This window comes from Suncus etruscus, chromosome 12 (assembly GCF_024139225.1).
Source record: "Suncus etruscus isolate mSunEtr1 chromosome 12, mSunEtr1.pri.cur, whole genome shotgun sequence".
Taxonomy (NCBI): domain Eukaryota; kingdom Metazoa; phylum Chordata; class Mammalia; order Eulipotyphla; family Soricidae; genus Suncus; species Suncus etruscus.
In genome coordinates this window covers 8,763,397-8,776,459 of record NC_064859.1, presented here as the reverse complement: position 1 = coordinate 8,776,459, position 13,063 = coordinate 8,763,397, and the positions used below count along the sequence as shown (strand labels likewise).

General features: G+C 53.3%; 2 protein-coding genes across 2 annotated transcripts in view; one reads left to right on the top strand and one right to left on the bottom strand.

Annotated features, from left to right (window-relative positions):
* Window positions 1–914, top strand: part of PCYOX1L (prenylcysteine oxidase 1 like) — an 11,021-nt gene extending 10,107 nt beyond the window's left edge. Inside the window, exon 6 of the mRNA XM_049785183.1 lies at window positions 1–914. This exon is cut by the window's left edge and continues 24 nt beyond it. Coding sequence (XP_049641140.1) covers window positions 1–638 — 638 coding nt within the window. The 3' untranslated portion in view covers window positions 639–914.
* Window positions 915–5,717: 4,803 nt separating this feature from the next.
* IL17B (interleukin 17B) lies at window positions 5,718–10,060 on the bottom strand. Its single transcript, XM_049785224.1, has 3 exons — window positions 9,817–10,060; window positions 7,879–8,147; window positions 5,718–6,029 (listed from the first exon to the last, which is right to left on the bottom strand). The coding sequence occupies exons 1-3, from the start codon at window positions 10,012–10,014 to the stop codon at window positions 5,798–5,800; spliced, it is 699 nt and encodes a 232-aa protein (XP_049641181.1). The 5' UTR covers window positions 10,015–10,060; the 3' UTR covers window positions 5,718–5,797.
* Between the last annotated feature and the right edge of the window lie 3,003 nt (window positions 10,061–13,063).

Below are 13,063 nucleotides of genomic sequence, written 5' to 3'. Positions count from 1 at the left end.
AGTATGAGAGTGAGGAGGGCAGAGGCTCCGATGTGTATGACATAGTGGTCATCGCCACACCCCTGGTCCTGGCCAACGGCAGCAGCGCCCTCTCCTTCCACGGCTTCCACCCACCTGTGCACATTGTCCAGGGCCCCTTCCAGCCCACTGTCGTCTCCCTGGTGCATGGCTACCTCAACTCTTCCTACTTCGGTTTTCCCGACCCTAAACTCTTCCCTTTCGCCAGCATCCTTACCACAGACTTCCCTAACTTCTTCTGTGTGCTGGACAACATCTGTCCTGTCAATGTGTCGGCCAGCTTCCGGCGCAAACAGCCACAGGAGGCCGGCGTGTGGCGTGTCCAATCCCCCATGCCCCTCTCACGGACCCAGCTGAAGACCCTCTTTCGTTCCTATTACTCGGTGCAAACGACTGAGTGGCTGGCCTATCCCCGCTATGGTGCCTACCCCTCCATCCCACGCTTCCAGCTCCATGACCAACTCTTCTACCTCAATGCACTGGAGTGGGCAGCCAGCTCTGTGGAGGTAATGGCTGTAGCAGCCAAGAACGTGGCTCTGCTGTCTTTCAACCGCTGGTACCAGGATCTGGACAAGATCGACCAGAAGGACTTGATACACAAAGTCAAGACTGAACTGTGAGGACTCCTGAGAGCTGAATACCTTTCCTCACCAAGTGGCTCACTTTTCCCAGCTGGCAGTGGGCAGCCTGCATGTGCCCACCCGGCCTCGGACCCCTCATGACAGAGCACACCCTCAGGGTGACCCTCTCTATGCCTTTTCTTAAGGATCCTTTGCAACTTATGCTTTTTCCTGAAGGCGAAAGGAAGAAAAAGGGAACACAAACCAGTGTTCATTTTATTTTATTTTTATTTATTTTTTTTTAAGAAGAAATAAAAATCTGTCTTTTCAAACTGCTCTGGTTTGCCTTTTTTTTTTTTTATTTTTTTTATTTTTCAAATTTATTTTAGTTTTTTATTTGAGGGTCGTGTGCAGCAGTGCTCAGGGGCTGCTCCTGGCCCTGCTCATTAGTGGTGGCAGGGATTCAAACCAGGGTCATGGGATAAAAGGCCTTTTTGCCTGTACTGTCTCTCCAGCCCCAGCTTGCTTTACTAACTTGGAAACCTTGGAAGTTAATGCAAGGCAGAGACCTCTGAACCTGCTAGTTTGTTGGGGTTTCTACTCTCAGCACAGTTCTCAACAACTTACAGTGAGACTTATATCTGGATAGTTACTGTCAGGTGAGCAGAAGGGAAGATGACAGGCTAATAGCAAATTAGCAAATCTTTTTTTTTTTTTTTTTTTTTTTTTTTGGTTTTTAGGCTACACCCTGCGGTGCTCAGGGCTTACTCCTGGCTGTCCGCTCAGAAAGAGCTCCTGACAGGCACGGGTGACCATATAGGACACCGAGATTCGAACCAACCACCTTTGGTCCTGGATTAGCTGCTTGCAAAGCAAACACCACTGTGCTATCTCTCCGGGCCCAAATTAGGCCCAAATTAGCAAATCTTTAGGTCAACATTGCATGTTGACCTGAGCTTCCTGATACCCAGTGGAAAGGGGGAGACAGACCAGGCTAGAGGAAACAGGAAGTGCTTCTCTAGTCCCAGATAGGTTGGCCTCAGCAGAGGAAAGGAAGGAGGAGATATTGGAATTGAATGCAGAAGTTAACTTGAGACTTAGGAATATGTCTTACCATACGTTAAAGTTAAATTCTCACCAAGGTTAAGTTGACACCACACTGCATGTGGTATTGGGAGAAAACACTAACAAGCAACAGATATGGATCTCCCGAAGGACCCAGCCAGCTCTGTGAGGAGAGAGGCAGGCTCCGAGTGAGGAAGGCTGGAGAGGGGACAGTGGGTAGGGTGTTTGCCTTGCTCATGACCGACGTGTGTTCGATAGCACCCCATATGGTTCACGAGCCCCACTAGACTAGGAGTGATCCCTGAGCACAGGGTCAGGAATAAGTCCCCAGGTGCCTTAGTGGGACCCAAAAGCCCATAGAGAGGCTCCTCAGGCCCTTGATGAGCCCAAAGCAGACTTCAGTGCAGTCATTCAAACTTTAGAGATGTCATCAAGGGGTGAAGAGCTCTTCGGGGAGGAGAGACCCAGGTTGGCTACTGAGCTGTATATGATACGAGGGTGCCTGGAAGGTGCTGGGTGGGCAGAGTGGGGACATGGTTTGTTGATTTCAGAGAAATAATGAGGCTGCTCGGCTGCCCAGGCACTGCAATAGATGAATTAGAGCACAAGGACAAAATGAGGTGCCCAACCTAATCTTTCAGGGGGAAAAATCACTCAGAAATCCCTCTATAGTGCCCTCCTAAGAAATCTACCTCGCTAAGGGAACAAAGAAAAATCCCCTCGCCTCCACCCCTCACCTGAAACTACTCACATCCCAGGTGTGTGCCAGCATCCCCAGGATAGAATCATCAGGGCCTGCCCTGAAGCAGAAGTGCAAAACTTGAGACAGAAATGGAAGGACAGTGAAGAAAAGCACAAGGCTGCCCCCACAGGGACTGGGTGCGCCTCCCTCCTAACCCTAGTAGAGACCCCATGCAAGCAGCCATTTTCCTACAATCTGGGCAGTGAGAAGAGGTGACATTAGGCCAAAGGAACAGGGCCTGGTTCTGAAGGAAGATGTTGGCACAGAAATGTGATCCCGGGCAGCCCTGTCTCTGTCCAGCCTCCCGACACCCCATTCCCCAGGCCTGAACAGCACAAAGCCTAGAATTTAACGTGCTCCCTCTGTCTGTTCCCCCAAGCTCAGACCTGTGCAGCCTGGTCTGGTGTCCAGCCAGCTCTCCCCAAAGGAAGTAGAAGAGTTTGCCCAGGTCCTTCTGCCAAGACAGAAGTCCCCACAGGCTCTCAGTCCTTGAGAAGAGCACACTTTTGCAAAGACTCCAAATCTCAAGAGACCAGCTAATACAGATGAAGTGTGGGTGCTATTGCATCTCAGTGCCTCACTGGTTTAGATCTAACTTCTTAGATTGTGGGGCTCATTTCTTGAGTGAAAAACAAAGACTGAGAAGCCCTGGGTCTGAATAACCATCTTGCCAGTGTAATGCTCAGGTTTGATGGATCCCCATAGTTCTGCCATCTGTGATCCTCAGTGCAGAAGCAAGTCCCTGCCCCACTGCAGTAGGGTGAGCCTATAATAACATTGATGCAAGCCAGTGTGCTTGACCAACCACAGCAAGTACAGACGTGTACTAAAGGAGAGGGGACCCCAGAGAGTACCAGGTGAGTGTGTGACCCCTGTCATCACAACAGTGAAGGGAAGGATTCAGTGTTCAAGGGTAACCAGGGATAATTTCAGGAATTTTGGAAGTGAAGAGAGGCTGGTGACCCATCTTTGAGGAACTACTAGTGGGACCTGTGGGCTCACCAGAGGCCTCTGCATGCTGTCACTCAGAGCCCTGCACTTCTCCCAGGCTCTGTGCTAGGGGTAAGAGATGTAGCACTAAAGGGGACAGGAGCACCCTTTATTCTCCTGAAGTGGGTGGAAGACGGGCCCAAAGAGATAGCATGGAAGTAGGGCCTTTGCCTTGCATGCAGAAGGACGGTGGTTCGAATCCCGGCATCCCATATGGTTCCCCGGGCCTGCCAGGAGCAATTTCTGAGCATAGAGCCAGGACTAACCCCTGAGCACTGCCGGGTATGACCTAAAAACCGGAAAAAAAAAAAAGTGGGAAGACAGGACACAGACTAGGAGCACAAGCCAAGGTCACAATGCGTGCCAGCTCCATAGAGATCCCACACTCCGCAATGCTGCCTTTACCCCCAGGGACCTGCCATTTGAAAGCTGCCAAATGCTGGAGCTGGGAAAGACCGTGGTGCTCCTCAGATCCAGCTTCCATTTTCACAGAGGACAAAACTGAAACCTGCAAAAGGGAGCCTGCCCTCCATCTAACAGCCCCCACATTTGCCCAGCACGTGTGTGTGCCTGAGCAAAGCAGAACAGCCCATTCCTTCCCTATGCCATCTCAGAGGGTCCCCAGAACTTGGAGTAAGAAAGACCCTTGGCTCATTTCTGTGTGATTTCCCCACTAAAGACCTCAGAGGTCATGACGGACTTGAGTGCTTCTTACAATGTGGAGATCGGAGTGGGAGCTGGGGGAACTTAAAAAAAAGGCCAACCCTGGGGAGGAGAAGACGCATTGGTGTGGGCTGGCACATGAAGTCTGTTTTCCATGTGTCTGGAACAAGGCTGAAGATCCTGGGGTAAATTTATCCAGTATCCACTCTAGAACAATACCAAAAAAGGGAAGATACTCACCAGTCCAGACAGGCACATACCTAACTATTGCCCTTTCATGAATTAGCCCCTTAAAACATTCAGAGATGAAGCAGCTTCAAACACTGAAGTCATCGCAACCAAGTCTAGTGTTTCTCTGCTTGGTCTTTGCTTGAAATCAACTCTAAAGTGCTACTATTCTTACCCTCACAAAGCAGCCTGAGCTCCTCAGCTGTCTTGGGTGAGGGAAGATATTTTTAGACCCCAGAACAGCTGATTTAGGATTTGCTGGCAGGGGAAGATCGAATTGCAAGGGGCTAATGTGTGTGCTCAAGAGGGGGAGGCAAAATCCAGGTTCAGGAGTCAAAGATGACTTGTTTTGGGGTTGCGGATTTTTTTGGTGGGGGTTAATGCTAAAGAGCTGACCAAGATCCCTGGCCCTTAGCACTGCTGTTTTGTTCAGGGAGAGAGGATTGAACCTCATGGTTTATTGCTCTGTGCTTAGGGATCACTTGTAGTGGTCAGGGAACCACAGAGTGCTGAGGATCAAATCTGCATCAGCTCATGCCAGGCAAGCACCTTATCCCACACATAATCTCTCCATCTACCATCTCTTTTTTTTTTGAACAGCAAATTGACATGATAGAAAGTGGGGTCCCCAAACCAGCAGCCTTGGCATCACCAAAACCCACTGCTTTAGCCAAATGGGAAATGTCAAGTCTCAGACCCACCGGAACCTACTGAATCATAGCCTCAGATGTGGTTCTACCTGGGCTTCCTGGGCTAGGCCCATTCTGAGACAAGCTAGAGCCAGGTACTGTGTGATTCATACCTGGTGAGATGCGTGATTCACCTTACCAGATCCTGTTGGTGGATGTTGCAGCATGAAGGAATTACCTTTGATGTTCTCTCTGGAGTGTTTGTCCAAATAGTTCAGGGCTCCCTGACCCATTAAAACCCCTGTATTTGGACAGCCTATGGCTCTTGATCTGACCTGTAAGAACCCCAGAGTTGAAAGGGACCTTCTAGTTCAGGTGCTATAAGTGAGGCTGGAGCCCTCTCCACTATGCTCCAGGTCACTATTAGGGTGGAGGTAGGGGGTACAGAGAGAGATGCTCCACTCCCAATAGCCAGCAATCAGAGCCAAAGAGATAGCACCGCATGTCAGGTGCCTACCAAGGGCCAGCAATCCTTTGCATCAATGCTTGACATCAATGGGAAGACTTAATTCTTCATACAAGTATGCACCAAGTTCTCTACCATGGCTGAAATAAAATAGAGCTTTTAAACACAAAAGAAAGTATGTGACTGCTCTCCTGGCAGATGCGAAAGCGGCATACTTCACCTTTTCATAGTGTGCTTGAGTGTTAGAGAAACCAGGTGTCAGAAAGTTCTCAGGTATTGATCTGAAATCGACCTTAAGGAGCACAGCCCACTTGTGCTACTTTGGGCTTCTGAGCCACGAGGAGCAAACCCGAAGGTTTTTGCCTTACACAAAGTAGCTTTTACTTGGCATTGGCTTTGGCATGGGGATCTTGGGGGGCAGCCCAGGGACTGGCTTTCAGAATATGCAGGTACAGCCCACGGCAATGGTCTCCATGACTGTGCGCTGCCGGCAGGGTCCCGAGCGAGGTGGCAGTGGGCAGAGGCGGCGGCGCACAGGCACCTGGCTGAACACAGGCACGCTCACCATGCTGCGGTCCTCCTGCATGGTGAAGGGGTTCACGCAGCCCAGGCATAGGCACTGCGCCTCTGGCAGGTCTGCAGGAATCCGGCTGGGGTCGTGGTTGATACTGTGCAAGGAGAGAGCACGGACAGAGATGGTGGTCAAGATGGAGCCCAACTGAAGGTGCCCACATCCCTACATCCTGCCTCTTCCAGGAGCACGCGAGGGGGACGCAATACCCTGCAGTGCTCTGCCGGATTGTGCCCAGGCCCTGTGGGTGTTGAGTGCCCTTTGAGTTACCATCCCAGACCACCTCTGCCTCTTACCCAGGTCTCACTCCCACAGCGAGACGTTGATGCTAAGGATAGAAGTGCATGTTCCAGCTGAGAAAACGGAAGGTCTCTTGAAAAGTAAGTTACTTCCCCAAGGCTAGTTGTGTTCAGTGTCACCAGTTTCCTTCTCTCTTCCAGGAAGATGCCCCCGACCCCCTAGGTTTAGTTTGTCTGTGGGAACTCAGAGGAGCCTAGAACTCCTCCAGTACACCCAGCCCTGCTCCTTGCCCCTGTCTTGGCAAACAATCCAGACATCCAAAAAAATAAAACATCATCTATGAGCACAGTGGTGCCTGCTGCTGCTGGAAGGAAGGAAGAGTCAAGATCCCAGGATCTTGTCTCTTCATTTACCAAATACTTTCACACCCCCCACCCTATGGGCAAGGCTGACCTCAAGGTCAGTCAGTCCCTGATGCGGCTCACATGGAGCCTTTCCAACTGTGGAGAGACCAGGCAGACCAGACCAGCGTGGTGACCAGGCCTGCATGGAACCTCAGTTTCCTTCGTCTTCTAAGTTGGAGGGTGGCCATGACTTGTGGGACTTACGTGGCAGCCTCACGTGAGAGGAGAGGGTGCAATGCAGCATCTCCCCCTCTGCCCACATTCCCTAACCAGAGCCTATGTTTTCATAAGACGTCCCTGATAACCAAGGGCCATAAAGTGAGAGGCCTAGCTTTTAGACCTCTCCACAAGCCACATCCCAGACACAAACCCACAAATCAGACTATTTACTTTTTTTAGGGGTGTTTTGTTTTGTTTTTGAGTTGGGGTAATGCCCAACTGTGCTCAGAGCTCAGACTCCTGACTCTGGTTCAAAGATTGCTTCCGGGCTCAGGGGACCATATGAAATGCCAGGGTCGAGCCTGGGTTAGCCATGTGCAAGGCGAGCACTTTACCCTTTGAACTATAGCTCTGGCCCCACTATTTCTATTTTAAATTCATCAAGTGGCTGTGTTTCACAGCTCAGCAGCCACATGAAGCTAATATTGCTGTACTGGGTCTGAGGTGGTTTTGAAAAGTTCTCTTGAACGTGGCTAGAACTCGGTGTGGGTTTGTGAACAGGAACCTTCCTGATCCATTGATGTCTTCATGCTCAGCTAAAACATCCCCGTGTGGCCCTTCTGTGTGTGGCAGAAAGGGGGTGGTGCAGATGGGCAAGGCCCATCTCTAAGGGGCCATGGTGCTCCCTATCCCTGGTGGGGAGACACAGTTTTGCTCTCTGCTGAGATGTTGATTGGTTGGGAGAGCATCCTGAGATGATCCTGGGAACTAGGAGGCTATGGGGCACAAGAGAGGTGGGGATGCAGTCACCCCTTTTCCGCTTGGGAGTGCTGGGACAAAGGTATGTGTTCCAGGATCCCAGGACTGGGAAAGTGTAGGGGTTATGGGCCCATTCGCCCAAATGGAGAGAACTGGAGCCATGATATGCTGCATGGATAGGGGAACTCCATGGAGATACTACTGTCACTGCTGTTTAGTTTAGGAACCGGAGCTCAGAGAAGGTAAGCAACTTGCCCAAAGCCATACAGCCTGTAGGCCCTGAAATCTCAGGTCTGAACTATTAGAAGGACCAGGCAAGTGGGCTAGGTGAGCACCCACCCCATCATGCAGCTCAGCTTGCCCACTGCTGCCCACAAGGCCCACCTGTAGCCCCAGGGCGACAGGCTCCTCTTGTTGGACAGCCACAGTTGCAGGTTGACCTTGCACTTCCGCTGGGCTGGCTCAGAACTGTTCCGCAGCTGGGCCACCATCTCCCCGAGGTTCCTCTCGTACTCTTCCATGCGGGCATAGGGCTTGGCCCGCAACACCAGGTCCAGCGGCACCGCCCCCGGCCGTCTGTGCCCCTTCTTCTTACCTTTAGGGCTCCTGGGCTGGCCAAGCCCCAGGAAGATGGGCACAGTGAGAAGGAGCAGCTGGGGAGAAGACCACAGGTCAGGGACGTGGAGCCTGGGCTCTCCGGGGGGAGGGCGGGGGAAGGACTATGAGGCCCTCTCCAGCCATGCCCTGGGCTAGTCCCAGCAAGTACCCATGCATATTGGCACAGGCCTGCACAGCCTTGGCTCCTGCCCCACAATTCCCCACCAGGACAGCTGTAGTGCTGCTGACCCTCACCTGCTGGGTAGAGCTCCCTAGGATCACTGCTCCCCTTCACATCCATGGCTGCTAAGCAGTGGAGTGGACACAGCAGTTCACACCAGCTCCTCCACTCTAGTCCACTCATTAATATGAACACCACCCGCAGGCTCGGTGGGGCTCTGCACCTCCTGAGTACAGCCCTACAGAGGGTTCTCTGTGTTCTCCCCAAGAACAGGTCTACCAAGAGGATCCCATTCTCCCTGCCCTGCCACAGTGTAATCTGGAAGGAGACTGGGGATAGCCCCCAGGTGGTCCCACAGAGCCTTAGCAGCTGGGAGTGGGGGATGCTGAAGGCTGGAGGGAGACAGGTATGGACAGAAGTCCAAAAGGTTGCCAGGAAGGGGAGAGTGAAGAGATGTTAATCAGAGAAGGTGCTTTGCTGAAAGGAGAGGCTGAGGTTGCAATTTAATGAGTGGAGAGAAGGAAGAGAAGAGGGAGGCCAGATAGGTTGGGACATGCATTTCTGGTGGAACACACATACACACACACACACACACACACACACACACACACACACACACACACACACACACACCATCTTCCTCCTATCCATCCTCTTACTCCCTGCTGTCTACTGGGGTCACAGAGTAGCTGGCCCACCTGGAAGGAGCCTGCACCTGTCACCCAGCCTGTGCCCTACCTGCCCAGTATTCCCCACCCACCCCATAGCCTCCAAGTTTCGCCCCTGGATTTTTTATGCATCCAGCAAGTCTAGATAGAACTTGGAAGCAAATTTCAGCACAGGCCTCCTGACAGCTGTTTCTGGGCACAAAATCCAACCCAGAGTCAAAGCGCTAAATGTCAGGCCCTCATTGTGGGCAGAAAATCCTCACCCTGGGGCCAGAGAGAGAGCACAGTGGTAGGGCACTTACCTTGCATGCAGCCAACCCAGGAGGGAACCAGTTCAATTCCCAGCATCCTATTTGGTCCCCAACCTGCCAGGGGCAATTTCTGAGTGCAGAGCCAGGAGTAACCCCTGAGCGCCGCTGGATGTGGCCCAGAAATCAATCAAGAATAAAGTTTATTAAAATAAAGAAAATCCTCACCCTAGCAACAGGCCTTCTCACTGAGCTGCTCCTCAGTTCTCTCCTGGAGAAGCTCCTGCTTCTCCAGAGAGGATCCAAGGACTGGCCCCAGGCCACACAGCCAGGGCCAGGGCTGGGGAGGCTTTGGAAAAAACCTGAGCCCCAAGAGTGCCAGGGTCTCCCCAGATGCCTCCGGCCAGAAGGGACTTCAGAGCACACAGGGGAGCCCGCTTCAAGCCTGAACTCCAGTGGGCAGCACTGAGACTGTCTGTTGTCTCCTCATCTTGGGGCAGAAGACAGAAGGGGAGCTCCCCGCTGTAGATTCCCAGTCAAACAGAGGCAGCCATTAATCAAGGGAAGGAACCCTTGAACTGTTCAGGCCCTGAGAGCAAGGAGAAGGGTGTGGGGAGCCTCCACGTACCAGGCTGTGTGGCCAGTTCATCCCGAGAGCCAGAAGGCCGACCCGCAGCTGCTGCCAGAGCCCAGATGCCGCAGCAAGAGAATGGCAGTGACAGGATAGAGCGTTGCAATTATAGCTCATCCAGGGGCTGCTGGGGAGAGGCTGGGTGGGCTCGTCATCAGCTGGGAGCCTTGGGCCCCCAGTTGGCGGGGCCTGCATGAAGGGGGCTAGCCAGGAGCAGGGTCCAGGTGCCCAGGGCTGTTGACTGAGGGACAATGCCCTGTGTGTCTGGTGGGGCTCTGGCGGGTGGCACCTCCGCCTGTGGCCTGAGGCTGGCCGCCCAGCCAGCACCCACAGAGCCAGCTGAGACAATCAGCTTTGTTTGCTTTGGGGATGGCAAGGGGGCGAAGGCAGAGGGCCCAGGCTAGCCGTTGGTCTGGAGAGCAAATGTTCCTAGCTGGCAAATGTTGGTCTGGAGAGGGAGAACTGGTCCCCAGGTCCCTGGAAAACAGCCTCAGGCACCCCCATCTCAGCCTCCCGACCAGGGCAGGGAGACTTGAGGCCAGAGTGAAGAAGGACTTGTGTTGGGTGGCACCGCAGATCTGAGATGGTGGGCAGGGCACTCTGCCATCTCTGGCTACACGGTCTCAGCTTCTCTCAAAGGCCAGCCCAGACCCAAGAGGACCTCCGGCAGCAGCCCCGGCTTATGGATGTAGCACCCCTCAGGCAGAAGAGGCGTCCGCTCCAGGGCCTGTGTGACACCAGAGACTGTCATGTCTCAGACATGTCAGTCTCAGTTTCCCTCTCTGCACAATGGGAGCAGTGTGCGGGAAGGAGTGACCCATCCGACTGTAATCTCTTGCACTGCAATCCCCACCCTGAAAGGAACTCTCTGAGCACTCCTGACCCTGTACCTATAAGGAGCAAAGACAAGAAGCCTATAAAAGGCTGAGCTGAAGGCTACTGTAGCAAGTGATCGATAAGGCTGTTTTACTAGGAAAACTCTCCGTACAACAATGAATCACTACAGAAACTCAAGCCATTCTGAAAACCTTTCTCGAGCACTGCTTTCCTTTCTACCCTCGAGCCTCCCCTCCTGCTTCCACATGCTCAGGCCATGCTGAATGAGCACAGGTGACTGCCCCCCCCCCCCCAAAGACAGCTAAGTAGAGTACAAGTACCCAGTAGAGATGCCAGGTGGGACTCCTGGATGTGACTCCTCACCAAGGGCTACCCTTGGCCATTTACAGGAATCCTTGGAGGGGAGGAATGTGGGCACTGGGCCCTCCTGAATGTCCCAGGATTAATCTGTTCAGGGCAGGTTTCCACCACATAACTAAGGAGTCACTCATGGAGAGATACCACCATATTTGGTCAAATGCATGCAGGGCTGTTCAATCACTGGAAACTCAAGCGGAGGGGGCTCTGAGAATGCCTCCCCAGGCAACAGGGCCTCCCCCACCACCACTGTCTTAGAATAAGGGGGAGTCAGCGTGTGGGGTGCAGGGCAAAGCGGCTCACAGCATTATGGGGGAGCCCTTTGCCACGCCTGTTTCGCCAACAATAGACACAACAGACAAGCAGCAGAGCAGGTGAGGACTGGGGCACACTCAGGTCCCCTGACACCACCACACTCTCCTGCCCCCTTTCTGTCTTTTAAGAATCAGACCCAGGGCCTCCCCTGTGTCCAGCCCTTCAACAAGCTCAGTGGGGGGGGGGGGTCACAGGAGTCTCATGCCCCCAGACCCATTCCTGACCAGACAGGGACAGCCTTGCTTGAGCTCCACAGCCCGGGTATGTGAGGCAGAGCTCCTGGCTCCTGCCACTCTGTCCCACACTGGGTGTCCTGGGCTCTGGGCCCAGCATGGCCTTGGTCTGGTCTGGAGGGAGGTCTGGGGCAGGGTAGACCTTACTGGGGGGACAAGACGGCAGAGCCTCCAGTGTGAGGGGAAGCTCGGGGAACCCACAGGAGTGTGTGAGCATCAGGAAGGGACACAGGAGACCAGAGAGGAGGCCCATTGCCCCACCTCATATCCAGAACGTGCAAAAGGATCATCTGACCATAGAGACGTCCTGGTGTGGACATCGGCCAGTAGCCATGGAACCCAACCCCATGGATCAGATAAGGTCTGACAGGTAGACTAGAAACATGGGCCCCGGGGCTCTGCCCCACAGCAAGGGGGGACCTTAGGTGCCAGCGAAGGATCCCCTGGAACAATGGCTACACCAAGCCAGAACAGGACTAGGAGCCAGCCAGCCCTCACTTGCCACCAGGTGGTGCCACTGGAAAGGCAGCAGCCCTGAAGGCCTGAGCGTCCCAGCCTCCCACACCTGAATGGTGGGTGTTGTGGGTCAAGCTCCCCAGGCCCCTACTGCTGACAGACCAGCATGGGAGTGCGAGAGTCAGAGGGAGACACAGCGGGCTTGTCTTCCCAAAGTCAGGCCCTCTTCTTGGAACACCTGTGTGTGCAAAACCCTCAAGCCCATCACTTTCAGAAAATAGATCAGCAGCAGCCACTTCTGAGGGGCTACTTGCTGTCAAGTGACATGCAAGCCCTTCACGTATGTTATTTACCAACTCCCCCACAACCCCACCCTCGTCTCCTCGACTACATCCTCATTTTAGACCCAGTCTACAAGCTGGCCCTGAGGCCCCCTGGAGCTTCATGAACTGTGCTACCTTGCGTTGTCATGGTTGAGTGTGACCCTGTGGGGGATGCTCCCAGCAGGGAGAGAGGAGAGGCTCACCCAGCTTGTGAAATGATCCCTGTACACTGGGGTGCTCCATGAGCAGAAGCCCACATCTTTACACACAGTCTGGGATGAGGGGAAAGCCTGAGTGTTCTGGGTCTACGATGGCATCTATTGATCCAAACTGTGCTACATCATGTGTTAAGCCAGTGGGTACTGAGCATAGAAGTTCAGACCAGTGGGGATCTGGGAAGGGCAGTCCCAGCCAGCCAGAGAGTGGCCCCAGCTGTGGGGAGACCCAAGCAAAAGTGCCTTCACTTTCCTGAGCCCTCCTTGGCCTCTAGAAGAACCCTAAGAACTCTAGTGTATGCCTTAAAGGTCCAACGAGACCCTGCCAACACTTGGCACAAGGCTTGGGAAAGAGAGATTACAATGTGCCTGTCACTGTGAAAACCCTTTGGAGGTAGCCTACAAGGATGCTTCTGGAGTGTTCCATGGTAGGAAGGCCTATCATGAGAGAGAGGAAAGTCAAGGACAGAAACAACAAAAGACAAAGGCCCCATGCCTTGCGGTTCAC